Source organism: Podarcis liolepis (assembly GCF_965112155.1).
Source record: "Podarcis liolepis genome assembly, chromosome: 8".
Lineage (NCBI taxonomy): Eukaryota > Metazoa > Chordata > Lepidosauria > Squamata > Lacertidae > Podarcis > Podarcis liolepis.
This window is the reverse complement of record NC_139560.1, coordinates 45,299,197-45,326,522: the sequence shown is the minus strand read 5'-3', so window position 1 is coordinate 45,326,522 and position 27,326 is coordinate 45,299,197. Positions and strand designations below refer to the sequence as shown.

Sequence of the window (27,326 nt, the reverse complement as noted above, 5' to 3'; positions counted from 1 at the left end):
TATCACTTAAACCCAGTGGGGCTTACTTTGAGTAGAAATGCATGTGTTTAAAGAATTCCTCCAAAGAATCCAAGTTTATAAGGGTGTTGAGGGTTGTTAGAGAATCCCACAGAGAGCTACAATTCCCAGCACCCTTAACAAGCTCCATTCCCCAGATTTCATTGGAGAAAACCATGGCTGTCAAAATGGTATAAGAGTGCTTTAAATTTATGGCGTGGACATGACCAAAGGCAGACAGTGCATCACAATGATTCACTTCATTCTCCATTGAGAGAAGGAACCCATGTTTTGCATGCAAAAAGTCCCAGGTTCAAACCCTGGCATTTCCATTAAAAAAAAAAAAAGAGTCAGGTAGCAGGGTGATGTGAAAGATCTCTGCCTGAGATGCTGGAGAGCCACTACCAATCAGAATAAACAACACTGTGCATAGCTTCTTACATTTGAACAACGCCAACATTTGGAACTGTACGTGCTTGTTTCAATAGCTTAATAAATACTACATTTTAAAAAAGAAGAGAAAGATAGGTTTAATACGTGTGTGTATGTCCACCTGCAAAGGAAGTTGACTTCTGCTGGTCAAGAATTCTTCCATCACAAGACCTGTCTGTTTCTTAGCATTGAAAATCTTTTACTTAGAGCTTCCTGGCTTCCTCAGTTTCTGCACCTGGAAATCAGCAAGGCAGGGCTTATCCTTTAATAACGTTCTTTAGCAACTAATAGATTTGCTACATTTGAGGGTTTCCTTTGCTTGTTCTGTTAATTTCACGGCGTCATTCTGTCTTTCTGCATTAGGACGCTGCAAGCCAGGATTTTTTGGGCCACGTTGTCAACGTAAGTTCTATGATTCTGATTCTGCTGACAGATGCCAAAATCAAATGCAATGCAATTTTAACACCCCCCCCCATCCAAATACGTTTGAATTTCAAGACTATTAACTTGTTAAAAATGTCCCTAGCTTGCCAGTGCCATGGCTCAGGTGCATTAGGTGATCGTGAATGTGACAGACTAACAGGACAGTGCCGATGCCGTGAAGGATTCCAGGGAATTGCCTGTGATAGCTGTGCTGTAGGCTATTTCCATTACCCTTTCTGTCAAAGTAAGTAATCATGGTTTTGGCTTAATTTTATACTGTATTTGTTAGCCACCTTGGGAACTTATTAGATCACAGATAGGGGACCTGCGGTCCCCCCGTTGTTGCCTATAATCTCTGATCCTTGGCCATGCTGCCTGGGGATGATGGGAGTTGGAGTCTAACAACCTCGGGGAGGCCACATGTTCCATATCTGTCTTTAAAAAAATCAAACAATGAAGAAAAAATAAATATCACTTCCAACAGGCTTGGGGAAGGAGCATGTTGACCTAGTTATGGAACTTGTGAGTGTTCAAGTTCAAGTTAATTGGATTTCTGCAGTGGCATAAATAATTAGCTTTCTTTAGAATCAACGTTTTTATGACCTGCATGTCAAACTGGGAACTAGCAAATGGTGGGACGGGGGATAATTTTCACTACAATCCTGGAGGCAATTTAGCTTCTGACGTCTGTGAAGTGTGTTGCTTCTATCAGAATCACTTCTGAAAGTGCCCTGTCTTCCCCTGGCAGTGTGTGAGTGCAATTTAGCTGGCACCCTCCCTGAAATATGTGACTTCCTTGGAAGATGCCTTTGCCGTGTTGGTGTAGATGGCTTTCAGTGCAACGCCTGCCAGCCTGGATACTATTCTTTCCCCTTCTGTCAAGGTAAAATAAACAAATAAATAAATCTGACCGCATTGATCTGGTCAGGGGGACATCAAACTTGAAAATGTGTACAGTCGTGTGTTCCTTTTGGCTGCATCCTTATGTTTTGAGAATTGGGAGGGAAGCATATTGAGATATTAGAAACAGCCTTACACTGAGTAAGGCAGTGGGTTATTTAGGCTGCAATCCTATACACACCTGGGAGTAAGTCCCTCTGAATTCAATGGGGCTTACCCAATGGGCCTACTTTTGAATAGAGTTGTATAGGATTGCAGTGTTAGGTGCTATCCACTCTCATTGGCAGGCACTCTCCATGGTCTCAGTCAAGGTTTCCCCTCAGCTAAGATCCTGTAACTAAAGAGGCTAGGAGTTGCACCTAGAACTGCAAAGCATGTGTTGTGCCACTGTACTGTAAGGCTAAGGACCCCTGGATGGTAAAGTCCAGTCAAAGGCGACTATGGTGTTGTGGCGTTCATCTCACTTTCAGGCCAAGGGAGCCGGCGTTTGTCCACAGACAGCTTTCTGAGTCATGTGGCCAGCATGACTAAACTGCTTCTGGTGCAATGGAACATTGTGATGGAAACCAGAGCTCATGGAAACGCCGTTTACCTTCCCACTGTAGTGGTACCTATTTATCTACTTGCACTGGTGTGCTTTCGACCTGCTAGGTTGGCAGGAGCTGGGACAGAGCAACGGGAGCTCAACCCGTTGCGGGGTTTCAAACTGCCAACCTTTTGACCCGCAAGCCCAAGAGGCTCAGTGGTTTAGACCACAGCGCCACCCGCATCCCACTAAGCAATTACTGTACTATAATTCCTCCCCGTACATTATGTGTTGCGGTGTCAGGATGCAATGTGTCACAGGATTGTGTGACAGTTTCTTCTTATCACATGACCCAGTAATTGGAAAGTGATGAAAAATAAAGGCAAAATAAAATATAAAAAGCACTATGTTCACAGGAGTGCAGAATGCTTGCCCCTTCCTGAATGCGACACTGGAAAATATTATGAACTTTGAAAAGTTCTCCACTTATTGCAAAATGCTGGATTGAGACGACACAGCAAAAGAGTTTGATATTGCTGGACCGGGAAGGCATACAAATGATTTAATGAAAACCATAACTTATATCCTTCAGTCGGCATGGAAGAATGTTTCATTGGAAATGAGTCAGTTCATGGCTTTGTTAAGAAAATGTACCTCAAATTGGCTTGGTTGACATGTTGAGCTTTAAAAAGTTGACATGAGGCCCAGGTGAGAGGGGCTCACAAAAGGCAGCCAAAGAAAGGAAAACATCCTATGAAAGCTAAATAGATCGGAAGGGTAATGTTAAAATTCCAAATATAAGAGTTGAGATTTATGTGGGAGACATTAAATCCATAGCCATTAAAATTGATGAAAGACTCTCCGTTATATTGATCTAAGTGGAGCCATTTTTATTTGAAAATACTCAGAAAACTGATTTGACAGTACAAGAGCCCTTACGAAAGCACCTGAAGTACTGGGGAGTGGGGGGGGATGTTTTCTGTTACATGGAACTAATCAGTGATCCCATTTGCACATAATGTTAAGCAAACCTGCAATAAGAAGATAGTGACCACTTCCTCTACTTTTGCTCCTGCACACATTGCTGTGTGCTAAGCTATAGTTTGGTTTAGCACTTTGTCAAAACCCTGGCCCACGGTTTAGCTTACACCATGAAAAACAAAAGGTTTGTTCTATGGTTTATTCAGGGGCTAGAAAATCAGAAGACCAGGTTTGGACAGCAACACAACAGCAATTGGGACTGGAGGGCCCATGATCTTCTCGCTGGGAGCTTTCATATTTACTTCTTTACGCCAACCTATGGTTGGGCTTAGCCTTATTCCTGAATGAGGCCAGTACAGTGGTGCCCCGCAAGACGAATGCCTCGCAATACGAAAAATTCGCTAGACGAAATAGTTTTCCGTTTTTTGAGTCGTTCCGCAAGACGAATTTCCCTATGGGCTTGCTTCGCAAGACGAAACGTCTTGCGAGTTCTTGCGAGTTTGTTTCCTTTTTCTTAAACCCGCTAAGCTGTTAATAGCCGCTAAGCCGTTAATAGCTGCTAAGCCGCTAATAGCCGTGCTTCGCAAGACGAAAAAACCGCAAGACGAAAAGACTCGTGGAACGGATTAATTTCGTCTTGCGAGGCACCACTGTATGTGATTTTGAGGGCACTCTTTTTTGCAGCAAAAGCCTCCAGCTAAGTAATTATCCATGAGGACCTAATGAGGCTTAGAACATCAGAATTCACCATACAGCCTAATAACGGCCAAGATAATTTGCCACAGTCATGTTCAAGATGGAGCTGAGAAATCTGAACTAAATTCCATATTGAAGCCAAATTCAATAACGATTCTGATATATTTAAAAGGGCATTAGGTTACAATGTATCTTAAGAAGCATCTACTTTGCATTCCTGCCCTCCCTCTGGGCGTCTTCAGATAGTAACTCACAGCTGGAGGTGCATAAAGAACTTTTTAAAAAGTGAAGTAGCAACAGTAGTTTGTTAAATCTCATAATGTACCACAAGCCAATGCATATGCATAATAAATGCATTACTTTCGGCTCTAAGCAGCCATTAATCTGTCAGTTTGCTTTTGCAGAGTTTAGACTGATCAGCATTTTTAAAATGCTCACAGAACGTCAGATGGTTATGCTAATAGCTGACATTGCAAAAAATTAAGGCATATTTAGTAATCGGCTGCTGGGCTCAGGGAATGAGTACTATAAGGGTATCGTCTAGCAATACCACAAACACTTAACTAAGGATAGCTTCATTTCATCTTGCTTGGTCCCCAGACATGTCAGTTATAAAGTGGACCCCATACATTTTGCTGCCTAAGGGAGAGCAGCACATGTTGCCTTCTGCACCCACCTTCCCAAGTCAAGGGTCATAGTACCAAAGCCAGGTCAAGTCGTTTTCATGCCTGAGGCAGAATATCCCACAGCCACCTCTTCCCCTCCCTGTCAGTGAAAATGTGACAACACTAAATTAAATAGCCAATAATTTATTGCTCTTTCATAACATGCAAAAGCATCCTCCTGAGGTATCCACCTCATTCTGCCTAATGCTAGAGCCATCTCTCTAACTTTACAGACAAAAAGGCATAGCGATTATTATTTGGTTATGGTGCATTGGTGCCCACTGGAAAACTTCAGGGTTTGCAGCTTGAAATTAGTTGAATTATTATTTTTTAAATAAATGTTGACACAATTTTAAATATTGACGTGCCAAGAAGAACATATTTTTTTCCTTTCGCTGAAGGTCCTTCCCTCCCTCCCTCCTCCTAACATTAGGATTTTTACTGCCGTCTCTTGACATTTGCTTTGGGGAATAAAAATTATGATTAAAATCTGGGGTTCCCCTGTGTAGCACCTGTGAGCACCACAGAACCCCAAGACAGTCTTCTAGGTACCATCTAAAACCACCTGTCCCTCTCAATGTTTTTTCAAATAATTTTTGTTTTGGAGAGGTTGCTAGCTTCTTAAAGGCAGGGAGGTTGCCTGCTTTAGTGCGTATAAGTGGGATTTTTTTTTGGGGGGGGGAATTCTGAGCATCACCAGTTTTCCTTCTATGAAATCAGCATTCTGTGGTGCCCACAACAGTGTTTTAGATTTCCAAATGTGCCCACAGGCCAAAAATGGCCAAGAACTTCTAACTTAAAGAGAACTAACAAACAACAATGTCATGGTTTCTTATTCTCTCCCCCTTTACAGAATGCAACTGTGATATATCTGGGTCTGTGAGCAACATGTGTGGCTCTTTGGGACATTGTCATTGCTATACAAACTATGCTGGGCCAAAATGCAGCCAGTGTGCTCCTGGCTACTATAGCTATCCCAATTGTTTGCGTAAGTAACCAATCACGTTTCTTTCTCAGATATGCACTTTGATTTAACAATGTATTACTATATGTGGAAGCAATACTGTTTTAGTTTACTAGATGTATTTAAGAAAAATGATGTCAGATGATTGACAGGTGGGTTGCCCTGCCCACCTGTCAAATTCAGATTGCGATGCTAAGTTCTGATGAGGGATTTGGCCCACAGAGCCAAAAACGTTTCCCTACCCCTGCTCTAGAGAGGAGCTGTCACTTAGGACTAAATTGTTTCTAACAGGCATGTGGGTCATGGCTGTCAATTTTCAGATTTGAAAATAAGGGATCAGCAGCCTCGAAAATAAGGGATCAGCAGCCTCACCTGTCCCGGGGAAAGTCTACGGTATATCAAACAATCCGGGATAGCAGCAGGAAGCAGCGGGAAACGGCACTGGAATAAGGAAATTTCCCACAAAAAAGGGAAGGTTGACAGCTATGATGTGGGTGGGAGGAGCATTTTGACTGGAGGCAAAGGATTAATGCCCTTGTGCCATGATGCTGATCTTGGTCACCCTCCCACTCTTGCACCAGCTTTTTATTTGTTAAAAAACCAGCTGCACAAGGGGAAGGTACATGACAAATTTCAAGTGTAAATTGACCCTCGATTGCATAAGGACCAGCAGACTGGCTCAATATATTGCAAATGTCTTGTTTGTGTGCCCAGCAACTCTAGCTTGGGTAGAATACACTCTCTGATGGTGATGCTCACTTACCCTTCCCCAATCTGGTGGCCTCAAAGATGTCTTGAACTACTATTGCCATTAGTCCCAGCCAGTATTCTTGGTTGGCCCTGACCCCTGCTTGGGCCTTCTCATTGGCAGTTCCCTGGTTGTAGAATGCCCTCTCTGATGAGGTGTATCTTCCTACCTCAATATCAGCGTTTAGGAGGAATTTAAAAACATTCCTGTCCACCCAGGCATTTGATGATTGAAAGAGACTGTTCCTGGCAACCTTGAAATGATGAGGTGTGAGGATATGTGACTGTTTTAAAATGTTTTTAGATGTCCTTGATGTTTTAATTTATTGATTTTTATTGCACCATTCTGCTGCTTTGTTGCTGGCTGGCTGTGCTGTTTTGGGAGGAAGGGAAGGATAGAAATGTAGATAATAATATAATAAACATCCAGAGGGCACCAACTTGGCAAAATCTGCATAACTAAGAACAGTATAGTAGCTGTGCAGCTGACAGAATTCCTGACAACCTACACAGTAATCAGAGAACATGTTTTCCATGCTCTTTGCTTCAAACAACTCCTGTCCTCAGATTAACTGGGAGTGGGGGGGGGGGGGAGAGAGAGAGAGGGGAGGAGAGGCCTGTATTCAAAATTGCAGATTTCAGCACTGTATTGTTCAATATAGAACTAGCTGCATCTTGATACTTTTTGTGAAAATTAACTTTTTGCAACAACATTTTTGCAAGATTTGAAAGCGTTTGAGTAGGTGGACTTCAGAAGCTGATGATTTCAGTGTGTTATATTTGCAGAATTCCACCAACTTGTGAGGCCTTTTGTTTTTTGCTCAATGCCCAAAGTGCTTGAATGGAGGCATGAAGACTAGAGGGAAATATGGCTCTTCTCGTTCAGTTGAGGGAGCCTCTGCCCTCTGGTTTGGTGTCCTCAGAGAGATTGCCAACATAGCTAGGGGCTACATGAGGTGAAGGAGGATGAATAAGACCTCTGACCCCAAGTTACATATCTCTCTCTAAAAGGAGAAGCATGGAATGTATCAATCCACAAGCAGCAGCTGCTTGCTGGAGCATGTCTCCAAACTTTTATCCATATGTGTATATGTGTGTGTGTAGTAATATGAAACCTGGTGTCCTTATAAAATTAACACCTTTGTTCAGCTTGTCAGTGCTCGACCCATGGCTCCTACCAGGACGCATGTGATGCAGTCACAGGCCAGTGTGAGTGTCAACCAGGCTTTACAGGACAACAGTGTCACAGATGTCTCTCAGCAGCCAACAGTTTTCCTCATTGCCAAGGTAATAATTACCAAGACACATCTATTTATGGCGATATTTTAGAAGCAGAAAATTGTATGCGATCAGGGGAGTTGGACAAGTTTTGCCCTCATTGTGTGGCTAATTACTTGTTTAGGCTGCCATTGCTAAGTGTAAGATGCTTAGATCTTAGAGCTCAGGTGCATAGCTGTCAACTTTCCCCCTTTTTAAAGGGAAATTCCCTTATTCCGAATTGGATTCCTCGCAAGAAAAGGGAAAAGTTGACAGCTATGCTCAGGTGGTGGCAAGTGTCCTGATGTCATTTGGTGTTTTAGAGGGACAGTTTATTGAGGCAAGGAAGCCATACTACCTTATCTCAGACATTTGCAAACCATTTTCGGCTGAAGAGTGGGATAAAAATGTTTTAAATAAAGAAGTAAATAAAATTTATTTGAAAATCCCTTTTTAAAGCCATCCAAGTTGCTGCCTCTGATAGGAGCAAATTCCATCGTTTCACTATGTGCTGTGTGAAGATGTACTTTATCTGTTCTGAATCAACATTATTCCTGCTTCATTGTTTGCCCACGCATTCTAGTGTTAAGAGAGAGGGAGAAAAACTATTCTTTGTCACTTTCTCTATGCCATGCATACTTTTATACACTTCCTTTACATCCCCTTTTACTTGCCTTTTAAAATTAAGAAGTTTCAAATGCTATAATCTTGCTTCATCGGAGAAATTATGTTGTACTGATGCCACAGGAAAGGAGTTAATGGTTGTTTATAGCTCAATCCTCCATGAATGGAATGTGTCTGGATTTAAGTTTGAGAGATACAAGCACATACATCTCTTTCTGCTTTCCTGTGGCCATGAGGTTCCCTCAGTGGCCGTGGCCAAGTCAGTCAAAACCAATGACTGGGCAGTGTTATGTATAAAATTAATGGGAAATCTCACTCATGTTATTGGCCTCAGTTAATGTTTTCCATCTCTGTTTCCTACCTGTAAAATGGGAGGAACATTGACTACAGGGTCAGTGTGAGGATAAAACACTATTCAGTATGTACATAAAAGGAGGTATTTCAATATTAAATTAATATATTAAAAATATATCTGAGAGAAACTGTCAGTGTTTGTTGTGAGGCTCAGTGTATAGTGAAATAACCAGGGAATACTTTCTTCACTTAACAAGTGCTATATGGATTGTTGAAAATAAATAGCTTTAAAATAATGGGTTTTTTCATTTTTAAAAATGTAAACAGGAAACAGCAACGAATGTGACCCAGCAGGAACCATGGATTCTTATTCTGTAAGTATTACATAATAGAATTGTATTGCATAATAGAATTGTCATGCAAAGGCCATAGTTCATTGAACTTTCATTTTCATAACAGTGGATTTATATGGAGAAAGAAACAAATAACTGGCAACACATCAGCACCTATCCTGCTAAATAACCTGACTGTGGCATCTACAATTATAACCCAAGGCCACATTGCTAGGGCTTGAATGACTGGTTCTCCACCCTTTTCCGTTGCTAGTTAATGGGCACGGGGCAAGTTGTCCTCACAGGCACCGTAGCCCCAGAGAGGAGACTCCTCCAGTAAGTGACTTTTAGATAAGGAACTGTGTGGAGTGGGATGGTAAGCCCTCTTTAGTTCATAAGTGTAGGAGAAATGGAATGTTTGTCATATCTCCTAATATCAAATGTGTGAATATTATTACTTGTGAGATTTGATGATAATATACGTACATAATAGGGAAATGTTCTGTAGTGAATTTGCCTCTGTTCTGCTCAAGTCTCATTAGTTCCACTGAGCAAAGCGGTGTAAGACTGTTCCCCACTCAAACAGGTTTTTGATAATCTTTTATTTGTGTGTGTGTGTGTGTGTGTGTGTGTGTGTTTATTGATCCATAACTTAATGTAAATTTTCCAGTGGACTTTATTGATGGGCAGTATAAAAATATTAATTTAAAAAGCATGAAGAAATCAACACATTTTCTAAGGGTACACCTGCAAGTTGGAAGGATGCAACTGTGAGTTGGCCGGGGGGGGGGCTTTCTCAGAGTTTGGAGATTCCACTTTTTTTCCAATTTCAGGGGCTGCAGGGGAAGGAGAGGGGGAAAGTCCTGTTGTATGAGCAGAAGCCCTTGTGCAGGACTTCTGCTGATGGAACTCCTTAGGTGTATTCTGCTCATTGTGTATCTTCAGACAACTTACTAATTCTAAGTCTGGATTCTCCACCTGTAAAACTGTTCTCCATCTCCCATTTCCTATGTGTATTTCAAAGCTGTATACTAGTTTGTCAAGACCCTTAGCTCCCTGTCATGACATATGCATTATTCCCTTTGTCCATTAGGACGATTGCCGGTGTCTGCAAAATGTAGAAGGTCCAACCTGTAGCATCTGCAAACCACTTTACTGGCATCTGGCCAGAGAAAACCCGTATGGATGCATAGGTAAGGCTGTGTTGATACTCAACCAGTGCTTTTTTTCTGGGGGTACGCAGGGGTACGCATACCCCTAAACATTTTGTGAATCTAAGTTTGGCCTCATTGAGGGGCACTTTTTCAATATGAGTGTGCTGGTCCCGGGGGTAAGGTACCTTGGGTGTAACAGAGTCCACACGAAGAGGGGCGAGGTCCGAGGCAGAGAGCCGGGCGGGGAACAGGAACGCTGGAACAAGAGGCTGTGCAGGGAGCAGGAACACCGGATGGTCGGGAACAGGAGGCCGAGCAGGGAACAGGAGTACCGGATAGTCAGGAACAGGAAGCCGAGCAGGGAACAGGAGTACCGGACAGTCAGGAACAGGAGGCCGAGCAGGGATCAGGAACACAGGAAGGTCTGAAGCCAACAACGACGTTGCTCCCGCAACCTGGGGCCGGGCTGACTGGGCTTTTATCCTCTTCTAAGGCCAGGGGCGGTCCCGGCCCCCAGGAGCCCCGCCTCCTCTGGCCTTAAGGCGAGCGCTCCTCCTGGGGGCAACCAGTTCCCTTCGCCTCTCTGCCCTAAGCCTCTGCAGATCAGGAGAGGCCGAAGGGTTACTGGGCCCTGGAGGAGGCTCACCTGTGGCCACTGAGTCGTCAAGCCTCTCTGGGGCCAGAAGGGTTTCACCTGGGGCCAGCTCCTGATGCACTGCCACAGGTGCAGGTTCTTCAGCATCTAGGCCTTGCCCCAGTTCAGCCGGCCCTGGAGGCGGGGACTCTTGTGCAGGCTGGGATTCCTCTGTTTCATCCTCCGAATCGGAATCCCAGGCCATCACAATGAGTAGGAAAATGCTCCGACCAAAACTTGCTCCGACCATAACGCCGTGAAGATGGAGATGAAACTCACAATAACTGGTCAATTTAGATGGAGAATGAATGACACCCTCTTTCGTGATAAGGAGATTCTCACGAAGGCCCAAAAGACTCTAAAAGACTATTTTGAAATAAATTTGAGGACCGACGTGGAGAAAAGAGTGATCTGGGATGCAAGCAAAGCGGTTATGAGAGGATTTTTGATTCAACAAAATTCAATAAAGAAGAAAAAACAAAATGAGAAAAAAGAGAAGATTTTGGAAATGATAAAGGAAGGAGAGAGGAAATTAAGAACAAAACCAAAGTCTCAAGACATTCTAAGAGAGATCAAGCTATATCAAACACAATACATGGAATTGATGAACCAAGAGATTGAATGGAAGATAAAGCAAATGAAGCAAAAGACCTTTGAATCAGCAAATAAATGTGGCAAACTTTTGGCATGGCAACTGAAGAAAAGGCAGAAACTAAATACAGTTACAAGCCTTGAGGTGGATGGAAAGAATATATCTAAACCCAATGAAATCAGAAATTGCTTTTTAAGTTATTTCAAAAAACTCTACACTCAAGGCCCGCAAAATGAAGAAGATATAGATAAATTCCTTGGAAAATATGGATTACAAAACATCTCTCATCAAAGCAAGATGGACTTGAACCAGAGAATCTCAGAACAAGAGATAGAGGCTGCCATTCAGAATATGCAACTGGGCAAATCTCCGGGACCAGATGGACTGACTTCCAGATACTACAAATCGCTGAAGGAATGGTTGACTCAACCACTAAGAGAAGTTTGTAATGAGATCCTTGAGGGAAAAAGGGCGCCTGAATCGTGGAAAGAGGCATATATTTCACTCATACCAAAGTCAGAGACTGAAAAGACCCAACTCAAGAACTACCGCCCAATATCACTCCTTAATGTGGATTACAAAATTTTTGCAGACATTTTGGCAAAAAGATTTAAAAGAGTTTTGATGGAGAAGATTCATAAGGACCAAGCAGGCTTTCTCCCTAAAAGACACCTGGCAGACAATGTAAGGAATGTAATAGACATTTTGGAAAAGCTAGAGGTGAATATAAACACTAAAGCAGTATTGATCTTTGTGGATGCGGAGAAAGCCTTTGACAATATTTCTTGGAGTTTTATGAAGAAGAATCTTCATGGGATGGGGGTAGGCCGGGGTTTTGAGAATGGTATGGCTGCAATATATTCTGAACAAAAAGCTAAACTGATTGTAAACAATGTTGTGACTGAGGAACTTAAGATAGAAAAAGGAACACGACAGGGGTGCCCGATTTCCCCATTACTTTTTATTTCAGTTCTGGAGGTGTTGCTGAACATGATAAGAAATGACCAGCAGGTCAAAGGTGTGCAGGTCGGAGCTAAACATTATAAGTTAAGAGCGTTCGCAGATGACCTAGTATTGACTTTGCAAGAGCCAAACACTAGTACGAAAAAGGTATTAGAAATAATACAACAGTTTGGCCAGGTAGCTGGATTTAAGTTGAATAAGCAAAAAACCAAAGTTTTAGGGAAAAACCTAACAGATATGGAAAAGGAGAAATTTCAAGAGGAAACAGGTTTGACTGTGGTCAAGAAGGTTAAATACCTAGGGGTTTACTTAACATCTAAGAATCAGAATTTGTACAAGGACAATTATGAAAAATGTTGGTTAGAAATCAAAAAAGATTTAGAAATATGGTCAAATTTGAAACTGTCAATGTTAGGCCGAATTGCAGTAATCAAAATGAATGTATTGCCTAGAATGTTATTTTTGTTTCAGACCTTGCAGATTATTGATAAGATGGAATGTTTTAAGAGGTGGCACAAAGACATTTCGAAATTTGTCTGGCAGGGCAAAAAGCCCCGAATTAAATTTAAAATATTGACAGATGCTAAAGAAAGAGGGGGATTTGCCCTGCCGGACCTGAAACTGTACTATGAGGCAGCAGCTTTTTGCTGGCTCAAAGAATGGATGCTCCTCGAGAACACGGACATCTTGGATCTGGAAGGTTTCAATAACGCTTTTGGTTGGCATGCATATCTTTGGTATGATAAAGCTAACAGTGCCTTTAAAAATCACATTGTCAGAAAAGCATTGTTTAATGTTTGGGTAAGATATAAAGATCTATTGGAAAACAAAACCCCTAGATGGGTCTCACCAGTGGAGGCTAAAGCAGTGAAGAAACTCAATATGGAGGTCGGATGGCCGAAGTATTGGGAAATTTTAGAACAGGATGGAGACAAGTTCAAACTACAAAGTCAGGAGAAATTGAAGCATAAAGTAGAAAATTGGTTCCAATATCGTCAAATAATGGAATTTTTTAAACAGGACAGGAAAATCGGTTTCCAGGTGGAAAAATCAAAATTAGAAACCGAACTGTTAGAACCCAATACTAAGAATTTATCTAGAATGTACAACTTGCTGTTGAAATGGAACACACAGGATGAAACAGTTAAATCGGCTATGATTAAGTGGGCTCAGGATGTTGGACATAACATTATGTCAGCTGACTGGGAATGGTTATGGAACACCGGTATTAAATTTACGGCATGTAATGCCTTAAAGGAAAACATTATGAAAATGGTATACAGGTGGTACATGACCCCAGTCAAGCTGGCAAAAATCTATCATTTGCCCGATAATAAATGTTGGAAGTGTAAAGAGACTGAAGGTACCTTTTGTCACCTTTGGTGGACATGCCCGAAGATTAAGGCCTTCTGGGAAACGATCTATAATGAAATGAAAAAGGTACTTAAATGTACCTTCCCTAAAAAACCAGAGGCCTTTCTCTTGGGCATTGTCGGCCAACTGGTGACAAAGAAAGATAGAGCTTTTTTCATGTATGCTACAACAGCAGCAAGAATACTCATCGCAAAGTATTGGAAGACACAAGATTTACCCACTGTGGAAGAATGGCAGATGAAAGTGATGGACTATATGACACTGGCCGAGATGACAGGCAGAATCCGTGACCAACGAAAAGAGACGGTGGAAGAAGAGTGGAAAAAATTTAAAAGGTATCTTAAGGACTACCATAAACTTAATGAATGCTAAAATGTTGTGGTTTCCAGAAGCAAAAGGGTACAGGGATACAAGGTTAGACTATAAAAGAGGACTAAGATGATAAAGATTGGAAAGTTACAATTGGAAGTTGCTAGTTGAATTTTGGACATTGGGATGCAGAGAGGGGGGGTATGGGGAAGTCCAAGAAAAGAGGTTTATGAAAATATGTTTGAAACTATACGTGTATGTTTGTCATTTTTAGTGTTTGTCTGTTTTTCTTAAAAACTTTGTAAAACCAATAAAAATTTTATAAAAAAAAAAAAGGAAAATGAGAGTACCGCTAAACATTTTTTTAAAGAAACAAGCACTGTACACACCTCATGTTATATTATAAAAATAAAGCCTGTGGTTTTTCCTGTTCTCAGCCCAGTCCAGGTCCTCCAGACCTGCCACTATTATCTTTTATACAGCAACCCTAAGAAAATGATAGTACCTGTACACATTTGAGGTTCCAAAGGGGCTTCACTGACTGACACGGATGTGGACATGGTTGCGAAGGCCTTCATTGTGCAGTCTTAAACCACTGGCTTTGGATTCAGCTACCTTGTATATCGCAGAAGGTTTTGTCCTCCTCTTTTAGTGAAAGCACAATTCTCACAGGCTGAGAGTATCAAACAAACCAGTATTCTTGCAGTTGCTTAAAAAAAAAAAAAAACCTCTGTTTTCCATTAGTAACACAGATGCCTAATGATGCATAGCCAAATTCTGTTCTGCAGAATCACTTGATGTAAATTTAGCAGAGTTAGGCAACATACACTTGCAAAACTCATATAGCAGCCCTTTGGGGCCCGGGATTATAATGAAAATGACACAGAATAAAGGACTTAAGCCTCTGTTCCTATACACCACAGTCTTGATCTGGATCAGGGTCATCTACAGCTGCTATTTAAAAATAAAATTAGAAGTACACAAATGCAAGCATGCTTTTGCAGCACATTCCTGTAAATATTTACTCAGAAGTAAGTTTTCTTAAGTTCGATGAAACTTAACTCCCAGGTTCAAGGGCTATAGAATTGCACCCTCAATCTAGTGTTTGATTTGGCACAGAGTGAGGTCATTTTGCCTGGAGAAAATTGTTTATTTACTTGCCCAAGAAGCCTCCTGTTGGTAGTTTTCTGGAAAACACCTGCCTTTTTTATGGACTGCCTAGAGTTATGTTGAGATGCAGAACATGGAAAATAAGTACAACAATAACTGGAAGCATTTTCAAAATGTTCAGCAATGCCCAAAGTGTATCTGATAGGTCTAGACAGCTTGCTGTGTGGAAAGGAGTCTTAAAATAGCTTTCCCTCCCAAAGAAAATTCATGTCACTTTTATGGTAACGTGCCTTCACCAATCTAGCAAAAGATAAAGGAATTATTAGTACTGAATTCCACTTACATGGTAACAGAATGTGGCAAGGTCAGCAAAGATTCCCTGGAGAGTGGTTGTGATGGTAAGGTTTTCATAGCCCCAGGAGAATTACTGAGGAAGATAACAGATAGTCAACCTAGCAGGAACACATGCAAGATACTTACCCCCCAGAATTTCTATGTTTGGGGAAAATCAGGAGCATATCTCTGTCTCATGTGTACCTCCTCCATCATAAACTTAATACCTGAAATGGAACAGCCCATATTTATTTTAAAGTGGAATCTCCCTGTCTGTGTAATCCTGGCCTTGTTTTCATTAAGGGTCTGGATTGTGAAATCAGAGGGAGCTTCCACTCAAACAGATGCTATCTCCTAGTTCTGGAGTTTTGCTCTGCAGATGGGGATGGAGAAGGGATGGAGGGGGCAGACAGGCTCATCTCACCACAGGTAGACATTCCAAGTGAGAGTATTATATGAACCCTAAGTCTTTCTGGATTTTGGTCTTATAATTTAAAAGGCAGAGAGTTCCTTTAGGCATGCCTGTTGTCTAGCCCTCATCCGGCAGATGTCAATCATATAAAGGTTTCTAAGAAAATGGTTTCAGGTGGATACGTTTGCCTTTACAGAGTGCCAGTGTGAGGCATCTGGAACACTGAGTGGAATCAGAGAGTGTCGGCAGGTAAAAATATTCAGTTTTCACTTATATGTTATTCAACTTTTTTGGCTGAACAAATCCATATCAAGCACCAGCTCTCACACTGGTCTACAGCCCCAAATGTGTGGGTGGGAAGGGACCTTGGCATCCCAATATTCTTTGTTGCTTGGGTGCAAGTCTTGCTTTTTAGGCCCAATTTAAAACTTTGCTTTTCATCTTTCTGAGTCCTTGGTGACATGCATGAATGTCCCCTCCAGGTGAGGTACTACAAATGACAATGAGTGAAAAAGCCTTCTCAGTAGTGACTCCCTAGTTTGTAGAATGCCTTCCCCAGAGAGACCCACCTAGCACCTACCCTAATGTCTTTTCATTGCCAGGCAAACAGGATGACAACCTAGTTTTACCTCAGTGAATTTTATTTCTCCGCTCCCTCTTTTAAAACTGGTTTAATTCTGTGCATTTTTATCACTCTCTCTGTTTATCCCTTTCTCTACATTTTGATCTGCTGTGTTTTATTTGTTGGCTTATATTGTAATCTTTTTATTTTTGAATTTTTGGTCTACATTGTAAGCCTCCTAGAGAAGCTTTTTTATTAGGCAATCGAAAAATAGCCTACCTAAATAAATAAATAAATAAATAAATACAATACTGAATTAAATAGGAACTTCTCCCATGTAAATGTTCATATCTGTATCCCAAGTAGCTTGCTTAGCAAGTTGGTGTCAGGTTCAGCTAATTTTTATAAATGAGCTCCCTCACCCTGCCAAAATTACCCATGACTGGCTGACTTCAAATCTGGCAAATCACAGGGGGAACTTCCCACTCTAGGCTTCTATTAGAACAGGGCCCCAAAGATTTTATTGGGCTCCATCCCTATCCATGACAGTGCTGGCTGGGAATGCTGGGATTTGGAGTCCAACAGTGGCTCAAAGACCCCATCACTAGACTAGAACCTGGGAGATAATTCCCCATAAGGCTATCCTGCAGAAGTGGGACATTTGGCTTCTTTCCTTTCCTATATCGTGATCTCTTTGTTTGCAAACCAGCTCCCACCTAATGCCACAACCATCCATTCGTGCCTATTTAAGCATATATTAGGTCATTACTAAAGACTCTTTTGAAATAAGAAATGTATCAAAGGAAAACATGAAAGCTTCTCCACTCCCTTCCCCTTATAGGTGGATGGTGAATGTTACTGCAAGCCTAACGTTTGTGGAGATTCGTGTGATACTTGTGAAGATGGTTATTATGGCCTAGAAGACAATAATTATTTTGGATGTCAAGGTAAAATGTGGTTTAGTTACTACAGGACATGTTTCTAAAAAACAGTCTTCAAATCACTCCTATATAACATATTTGCATATGAACTTTTATTATTGCTTCTTACCAATGTGAGTCTTCTGTTTAAATTTTGGTAAGTGACAGGGGGCAAGTTTTCAGTATTAAATATCTGCTTCCTTCAACACAGATCACTCTTTCAACTGATGGCCTTAAGCTGTGTTCACACTCCTGATTACTGCGCACTTACTGTGTTGCCAGTGCGGAGGTTTTGAGAGTCAGTGTGGTGTAATGGTTAGCGACCCAGACTTGGGAGACCAAGGTTCTAGTCCCCCCTCAATCTTGAAGCTCACCTCATGACCTCAAGCCAGTCATAGTCTCTCAGTCTAACCTGCTTCACAGGGTTGTTGTGAGGATAAAATGCAGGACGGAGAACTATGTCAGCTACCTTGGAGGAAAGGTGGGATATAAATAGAAAACAGACTACTGTTTTAATGAGTCTCTGCTTATCTCATTCTGTTTACTCTTTCCCTTCAGAAACAGGGACTCATTCCAACAGTGACCTGCGGTAAAACAGCCATAGCAATTGGGGCAATGTCAGTTCTTCCTCCTCTGCTCTTTCCTAGCTCTTGATTGTGTGTGAGAGATGGAGAGGTGACTTTGTATTTATACAGGTACTTTGTTGAGCATCTGCTGTGATGACTCTGGGGCTGTGCCAGCCCACTGCAGAAAGCTATACATATACATTTTTGAGAATTGATCTCGAGCATAAACAATGCGGCACTAAAGTCATTTATGGAAAGGCAGAGAGTGTTCTTCCCATCTCTTTATCCCAGAAAACCTACAAATCTATCTTCTGGCATCATATATTTTTGCTTAAAAAGTTTGGTTCTTTCCTTTACTCGCAGGGTGCAAATGTGACGTGGGAGGGGCCGTAAGCCGTGTGTGCAATGATCTGTCGGGTGATTGCCAGTGCAGAAGGCACATGGTTGGAAAATCCTGCAATGAGTAAGTAAGATGGAAAAGTGAAGCTTAGGCACCAGTAAATCCAATAATAATAATAATAATTTATTATTTATACACCACCCATCCGGCTGGGTTTCCCCAGCCACTCTGGGTGGCTTCCAATCAAATATTAAAAACACAATACAGCATCAAAACTTCCTTAAGATTTTGTGCTGATTCATCAACACTTGATTGGTAATCTGGTATTAACCAGCTACTTTCAACAGTGGGTGCCAAGTTCTGCGAGGGCGCTCTTTGTGACTTCACCTTGGTAGTAGTACAGTGGTGCCCCGCAAGACGAATGCCTCGCAAGACGAAAAACTCGCTAGACGAAAGGGTTTTTCGGTTTTGCGTTGCTTCGCTAGACGAATTTCCCTATGGGCTTGCTTCGCAAGACGAAAACGTCTTGCGCTTTTTTTTTAAAGCCGCTTGAAGAGGCGCAGTTGCGACGGACCGTGCTTCGCAAGACGAAAAACATCGCAAGACGAAAAGACTCACGGAACGAATTCTTTCCGTCTTGCAAGGCACCACTGTATGGAGAGGATTCGTTTAGCCATCTCCCTCCTTAACTTATGCCATATGGTCTAATCCAGCAGGCCAGTTCTTAAGTGTTATGTCTATTTTTCATATGTAGCAAATGAAACATTTTTAGAAAATAAAAGCATTGCCTGCCATTTCATTTTTGTATTTATGAAAGGCCTGAAAAGGACTACTACTTACCTGATTTACATCACATGAAGTTTGAAGTTGAAGATGGTACATCTCCTAACGGAAGAGGAATCCGGTTTGGTTATGATCTTCAAGAATTTCCTGGCTTTAGCTGGCGAGGTTATGCACAGATGTCCTCAGTACAAGTATGTATTTAACTGACCAGATGTTACTTTGTGAAATAACCTTGGGAAGGAGATGTGAGTTCATTTCCTTGGTCCTGCTGGATTATAGAAGAGGCCAGAAGAAGTTGATCCCACATATACTTAAACTTCTTTTCTTTCTTAAAAGTTTATAATGGGTGTGAAGGAAACATTCTTCAGCAAAGCCTGCTTTATGCATTTACCCTTTCTCTGTGGGGAGATCTTCTAAGTGGTGACTCCACATGCCCTCTTGCATTTTCTGCAGCAGTTTATTATTTTTATTTATTTGTTGAATTTATAGCTCAGCTTTGTCTCCATGGGGCTCCAGGTGGCTTACATAGTTCATTTAATCCTCACAACAACCCAGTAAAGTAGGTTAGGCTGAGGGTTGTGACTGGCCACCAAGGTCACCCAGTGAGCTTCATGGCCAAGTGGAGAATCGAACCCTGGTCTCCCAGGTACTGGTCCAACACTCTAGCCACTACACCACCACTGGCTCCAGTCTGCCATGTGATTCCTTCCAGTCACTTGGAGATATATCCACACCAGGGACAGATGCTTCCAGGAAATCCACTGTAGTTGTAGAAACTCCCCATGTGATTGAGATGACCCATATAGCAAGTTTTCCTAGGTGTAATAGCTGGAGTTGTGAGGCAGAAGTGAATATTATCATGGGGAAAAAGTAACAAGTTGGGTGCCACAGGGTTCTCTCCTGGACCCATTGTTGTTCAATTATACATGACTTAGATGAAGGAATTCAGGGGATGATACCAAACTGGGAGGGGTAGCTAATGCTGCAGAAGACAGAATCAAGATTCCAGGTGACATTAACAGATTGTAGAACTGGGCCCAAACTAACAAAATGAATTTCAATAGGGACAAATGTCAGATTCGATACTTAGGCAGGAAGAACCACCTGCACAAATATAAGATGGGGGACACCCGGCTTGCCGATGATACATGTGAAAAGGATCTAGGGGTCTTAGTGGACCACAAGCTTAACATCAATCAAAAGTGTGATGTAGCAGCAGCAGCAGCAGCAGAAAAAAGCTAATTCTATTCCAGGCTGCATCAACAGAAGTATAGTGTTCCAATCAAGGGAAGTCATAGTACCAGTCTTATCCTGCTTTGGTCAAACCATACCAGGAGTGCTGTGTCCAATTCTGTGCACCACAATTTAAGGATATAAACAAGCTAGAACATGTAGAGGAGAGTAACCAAGATGATTAAGGGTCTAGAAACCAAGCCTTATGGGGAACAGTTGAGGGAGCTGGGCATGTTTAGCCTGGAGAAGAGGAGGCTAAGAGGAGATATGATAGCCATCTTCAAATATCTAAAGGGCTGTGACATGGAAGATGGAGCGAGCTTGTTTTCTCCTGCTCTGGAAGGTAGGACCTGAATCAATAGTTTTAAGTTACAAGAAAGAAGATTCTGAATAAACATCAGGAATAACTTTCTGGCAGTAAAAGCTGTTCAACAGTGAACCAGACTTGCTTGGAAGGTGTTGGACTCTCCTTCCTTGGAGGTTTTTAAGCAGAAGTTGAATGGCCATCTGTCATGGATGCTTTAGCTGAGATTCCTACATTGCAGTTGGAGTAGATGACCCTCAAGGTCCCTTCCAACTCTACAATTTTATGATTCTGTGACTCTCAATTTGTGAGCATTACAGAAAAAATTGGAGGAATGTATTCAGTAAGTGCTGTCTTGGCATCTTTTTGGAGAATATGTTTTATTTCATCAACTGATGCTTGTTCATCCTTGGGGACATGTTCAGAGAGATTGTTGAAGTAGCATGATATATAATGGATTCCTTCTGGTTAATCTTCATTCATTTGTATGCCTTACTCCTCTTAATCTAGGGTTTTCCCTTAGGGTTATTTTAACCGTGTCAGAATTTTACAAGGGTAAAATATAAATTTATGAACTACAACTTCTCCATTGCCATTTCCCCCCTCTGCTTTTCCTAGCCTTCAAAAACAGAGCATGCTCTTAAGAAACCTGGATTAGCCCCCAGAAATGCCTAGTTAAGATGATCCAGAGAAGAACATTTTTGGCTTTTTTATACTAATTTTAGATAGTAGAGCAGCTCAGCATTTCCTGTTTTGTTCCCATTAAGTCAACTTCATTTTTGAAGCTTTTGTTAGAGGAGGAAGGGAAGCAATGCTGACATCCCCCACCAAACCTCTCTCCTCCCTCTCCTTGCTGCAGTCATTCTGTAGTTGGTGGTCACCAATGAAAAAGCAATGGGAGATGCATAGAAAAAGGGTGAGGAAGAATCGAACCAAATAAGTTAAATAATGCATAGACCTCTAGGCATATGCCAAATGAACTCCATTCATCTGGTTTCAAACCTTTCCATTGCATTGTTGACATCCAGTTGGATTCTCTAGGTAGTAGTTACTTGGCAACCCTAAAGTTAATACATGGAAAACCTTCATCTCAAATGGCAAGTTAAAATAGATTGGAGAAGTGCAAGGTACATCATCCATGATTTAACATTAGCACACATCTTTTAACACAGTTTTTATCCTTAAGCCATGCCACATGGACACTATGTCAGCTTAACAGAGCAATGATATACATGTCTTCTCAGAAACACAGGAGCAGACGATGCAGGTAAGTGTGTATAAGAGTGCAGACGTAAAAATGCGGACCATAGTACAGCCAAAACCTGTTATCCTTCCAGATTCATCAGGACATCATTCATAGTGAGGATCAGTAAGAAGACCTGTGCTTTAGACCTGTGTTTCATCCAAACCCACCATAACTTTTTTGATTGTCATGTTACATTTGCTAAATGTTTCTAGACATTTTCTGCCTTTTGGGTGGTAGTATTAAAATAATATGCTTTCCTGTCCTCTTCTTTGCTTCTTTTTTCCCCAGCCAGAGGTGGTAGTACCTGTCACTGTGGCTTCTCCTAAGCTCTTCCACCTAGCACTGCACTATGTCACCTTGGTTTCAAAAAGCTGTAGAGGGAGGATCTCAATTGCTGAGGGGAAACATTTTGGCCCTAATAACACTTGTAAGTGAATTACGTTTCTTGCTAGGTTTGCCTGTCTTTCTCTTCCTTATGCCAGAAAATGCTTTTCCTTCCGCATAAATGTCTCTGTCTATATGTGTGGTACTTGTTATTCTTATTTTTCCCCCTGTAGGAATTGTGTATTTTGCTTGCACAGCTTCTGAAGATTTATCCTTTTGGTACTTTATGGCTTTTTCCTCCTTGTTTATTAACCTCCCATTTTACAGAATGAAGTAAGGATAACTCTGTACGTGGAGAAATCAAACCTCCGTTTATTTCGTGTTATCTTGAGGTATATTAATCCTGGAACTACTGCGGTATCTGGCCACATAATCGCTTATTCTCGGCTTCGTAAAGGTAGGTAGAGCAAAATGCCAGCGGAACTCAGCCGGTAGTTGCAATGTGTCTTCATGCACTGAATTCAGTTGAACTAAAAGCTTCTTTTATGCCATGCCCACCCGTCCACCCTACATGTTGTCTGGTGTCATGTATGTTTTTGCAACAGTACAAAGACAGTTATTGTAAAGGTAAAGGGACCCCTGACCATTAGGTCCAGTTGCAGACGACTCTGGGGTTGCGGTGCTCATCTCACTTTATTGGCCGAGGGAGCCGGCGTACAGCTTCCGGGTCATGTGGCCAGCATGACTAAGCCGCTTCTGGCGAACCAGAGCAGAGCACGGAAACGCCGTTTACCTTCCCACCAGAGCGGTACCTATTTATCTACTTGCACTTTGACGTGCTTTCAAACTGCTAGGTTGGCAGGAGCAGGGACCAAGCAATGGGAGCTCACCCCGTCGCTGGGATTCGAACCGTCGACCTTCTGATCAGCAAGCCCTAGGTTCTGTGGTTTATTTTTATTTTTTTCAAAAATTTTATTGGTTTTTACAATGTTAACGACAAACAAAAACACAAAACGAACAAACATAACAAACATAAATCATAACCTTATTGAAAATAACAGTTATTCACTTTGTAAAGCGACTTCCTTGCTTCCCCTTAGTTGAATTTCATTGCATATCCTTATAATGGTTTTCCAAAACCCAATTTTTATACACTTTAAATTGAACATTAACATCTTTAAATCTTCTCCTTATAGTATTAAACATATTATTTTATCAGTTAACATAAATACAATCCCAAGCCCATTAAATATCTGGAAGCTATTTCCGGTTAGTTTAGCTTAACAAATTTTAGCTAAATAATCATTAAATTTCTTCCATTCTTCGTGATGTTCCTCCTCCTTCTGGTCGCAGACTCTTCCGGTTAGGTCGGCTAGCTCCAAAAAATCCATCATCTTCATCTGCCATTCTTCTCCTGTTGGTAGTTCTTGAATTTTCCACTTTTTAGCTAACAAAATACGAGCCGCAGTTGTGGCATACAAAAATAGTTTAACATCTTTCTTGGGCATTTCCAAACCTGTTATTCCAAGAAGAAAGGCCTCTGGTTTCTTTATAAATGTATATTTCAACATTTTTTTCAATTCATTATAAATCTTTTCCCAGAAGTCTTTCACCTTAGGACAGGTCCACCACATATAAAAGAATGTTCCTTCCTTTTCTTTACATTTGCAACATATATTATCACAATTGTGATAATATATCACCAATTGTGATACATCTTTGCTAATTTTACAGGAGTCAAATACCATCTATACATCATCTTCATAATATTTTCCTTTAACAAAGTACATGCAGTGAACTTGACCCCTTTCTTCCACAATCTTTCCCAGTCTTCAAACATTATATTATGTCCTAAATCTCTTGCCCAATCTATCATCACAGATTTAACTTGTTCGTCTTTCGTATGCCACTCCAGCAAAAGCTTGTACATTTTAGATAAATTTTTACCTTCAGTATCCAACAACTCCGTCTCCGTCTTAGTGACAATTGATGAATTTCTCAACAAATCATCATTCATTCGCCATCTGAAGGAACCCTGAACAAACATTTTCAAGTACATAGAAACTGCTCTGTGGTCCGAGCAAGTTTTAGGGCAAATTTCCGTTTTTATCACTTTAGAAACCAAGACTCTGGATATCCATAGATACTCTATTCGCGAAAATACTTGATTTGCATCTGAAAAAAAGTGAAGCCTCTTTCCATTGGATTTCTAATTCTCTATATATCTGACAGATCAAATTTTTCGGTTAAGTCAAAGAAAGTCTTCGGTAGTCTGCCAGAGTTCGTAACCTTTGATCTCTGAGTTCTGTCCATCAAAGTAGATGCAACTCCATTCAGGTCCCCCATCAAAATAATTTTATAATCCATGTATTCTAGCAGACTTGCTTCTAGGTTCTTAAAAAATTCCGCTTTGCCATCATTTGGTGCATAGATTCCTAATAAGAAATATTTCTCGCCTTGTGCTGAAATTTCAACTGCAATGTATCTTCCTTCCTCATCTTTGAAAGCAAATTTTGGATTCCATTTATCTTTGATGTAGAAAACCACTCCTCTTTTTTATCTTTGTCAGAGGAAATGAATTCTTGGCCCAATCTTTTATTTATTAAAATTTTTCTATGTAGTCTTGTAATGTAGGTTTCCTGTAGACAAGTTATGTCCAAATTTTGTTTCTCCAAAATGTGATTCCCCCCCTTTTTGTGGCATGTTTATGCCATGCACATTCCATGAATAAATTCTCAATGCCATATTGTCTATTTACGAGGAGGTTTAGGCCACAGCACCACCCACAGTAAAAAGACAGTTATTGTAGCAACAGTAAAAATACAAAAAGCAGTAGATAGAAAATCAGTTTAAATCCTGGGCAATCTTTTTTTTTTTAAAAAAAAAGTCTAAAACATGGCTCTCCGGAAAACCCAATCAGGTGGCGGCATGTAAATAACAGTAATTATTTTTATGAAAGCCTACAGAGTGGCAGGGATATTTAGAGAAAGACCTCTGGTGCTAGACTTAAAAACATGTAGGTTCCTAAAAAAATATATAAGCCAACATTCATTGAAAAATTTAGCTTATTAATAGCTTGCTTGCCACTTTTAGTTCTTCTGACAGATATTTCCCAGGGTGGTTTCATGGAGGGCAGCCTGTTACAGAATGTGGATCACATATATCGTGGGATTTGGCTGGATCTTAATCTCATCCCTCATACAGTCTATTGCAGTGCATTGCAGTAATATGTCTGTCACACACTTTGAGCCTCTTCACACATAATCTTTAGGAGGCCACCCAAGGTCCCCCCCCCCAAAGTATAAATCTAAAAAATGTCATGTGGTAACCTTTAATGGATTTATTATGGCATAAGGCTTCGTGAGCTACAATCCCTTTTATCAGACACATGAAGTGTTGTCTTGAGTTGCAGGTACAGTGGTACCTCTGGTTATGTACTTAATTCGTTCCGGAGCTCCGTTCTTAACCTGAAACTGTTCTTAACCTGAAGCACCACTTAAGCTAATGGGGTCTCCCGCTGCCGCCGCGCCACTGGAGCACGATTTCTGTTCTCATCCTGAAGAAAGTTCTTAACACGAGGTACTATTTCTGGGTTAGAGGAGTCTGTAACCTGAAGCATATGTAACCTGAAGCGTATGTAACCCGAGGTACCACTGTACATGGTTGGGCAGGCAGGGGGATGCACCTGCTCTTTCAGTTTGCTGCTTATCTCATTTTAATTAATAAAAATGTTGGTTTCTGAGTCATTAGGGAGTGTTTTTTAAAATTTTTTATTATTTTCTTGTTTGCTGGCAGGGACTCCTCAGAGCAAAGGTGTTGTCTTCCCACCCAGTAAAGAACCTGCTTTTGTCACTGTGCCGGGGAAGAGCTTTGCAGATGCATTTTCACTGACTCCTGGAACCTGGATTTTTAAAATCATGGCAGAGGGAGTCCTTTTGGTAAGACGTTTGCTATAATTACGAGGAGAAAAGAATGTTAGAGCAGTATAGTTCAGTCAAAACAGAGTTTTCATATATAGCAAAAAAAGGGGAAAGGGGCGTGGAAGGCTATCACAGATATTACGTTTTGCAACTTGTGTTCCCCTTCCCCTTACTTGCTTGGTTCTGAAAACCCCAGTTGGTGAAGTGGAGGTTACTGCCAGTTGGTTGTGCCTGGAGTCCTGAGGCAGAGCTCCTCTTAAGAGTTTATTTGTGTTGTGTGAGGTTGGACTGTTTTGTGCAGAGTGCCCTTTCTCTTCTCTGCCCCCCCCCATCATTCCCCCTTTTGATCTCTCAGTTTGCACAACATGAGGTCAGAGAAATATAGCCTCATGAGCTGTGCCTAGTTATTGGAGTGGTGGTCTCTCTGTGCTAGGCTTGTGTGCTGTGATTAGGTGCTGAATCACACCATATTCTGTGCCAGAGTGGGCAGAGGGACTGCTTTCAGTTCTATTGTCCAGGTCTGGGGTTAGTGTAAAATGATGCTGTCAGCAGCATGACTGTGGTCTGAGTGAATATAGGATTTGGGACAAGTGTACCCCTCACATGTACAACTCTACCCTGTCCCCACCCACCCCCCATTGGCATATAATTGCTGATGGGATGGTGCCACTAGCACACTGGAAGAGTTCCACTAGTCTTTCACCTCGGGTTCCCAGTGTTGGGATACTGTCAAGGAGACGGAGGCATCAGGCAGGCCCCCAGTTGTCTCTGGACGATCACCGGTCTCCTGTGGAACATCATCAGTCAATTAGCGACACGAGCCTCAGAGACCCGTGCACACCCTTTCAGCAGAGTCTCCACAACGAAAGGATGCAGACAGGAGAGCATCTTTATAGCTTTATTCAACGTAGTTCAGAACAAAGGAAAAACATGACTGCTTGCCTCCGTGTCCAGGAAAACAGCCGGAACAAAAGCTATGTACAAAACGGAAGTTCCCAGCGAGAGCTGGAACTAAACAGGCATGTGACACACAACAGCCTGTTCCCTTTTAAGGTGGAACGGAACTATCCTAACACCCAGATGTTGTTGAACTACAACTCCCACCATCACCAGCCAACATTTATAGATGATGGGAGTTGTAGTCCAACAGCACCTAGGACTGAAGATTGAATAATATCATACAAATCCATTGGACATGTGGCACCATAGATCAAGATCCACTATTGTTTCCTGGCTTCCTCCACTTCTTAAAATCCCTCAGCTAGAAGATCTTGAGTACAGGACTGTGTCCTTGGGGAGCAATCCTATACACATTTACATAGGAATAAGTCAAAATAACTGGGGGCTTATATCTGAATACATGGGCTTGCATTATTAATCTTCTGTGGAAACAGGAACCCACTCTGTTT

At 41.5% G+C, this 27,326-nt stretch overlaps 1 protein-coding gene across 1 annotated transcript in view; it reads left to right on the top strand.

The window, feature by feature from the left end:
• The window catches only part of LAMA3 (laminin subunit alpha 3), a 131,907-nt gene that overhangs the window by 32,171 nt on the left and 72,410 nt on the right, over positions 1-27,326 (top strand). The window contains 13 exon segments of the mRNA XM_083517629.1: positions 793-796; positions 798-831; positions 956-1,096; positions 5,474-5,608; positions 7,481-7,618; positions 8,834-8,880; positions 9,932-10,031; positions 15,916-15,968; positions 17,123-17,228; positions 18,131-18,230; positions 18,925-19,081; positions 22,325-22,454; positions 25,793-25,935. Of these exon segments, the coding sequence (XP_083373755.1) occupies positions 793-796; positions 798-831; positions 956-1,096; positions 5,474-5,608; positions 7,481-7,618; positions 8,834-8,880; positions 9,932-10,031; positions 15,916-15,968; positions 17,123-17,228; positions 18,131-18,230; positions 18,925-19,081; positions 22,325-22,454; positions 25,793-25,935 (1,288 nt within the window).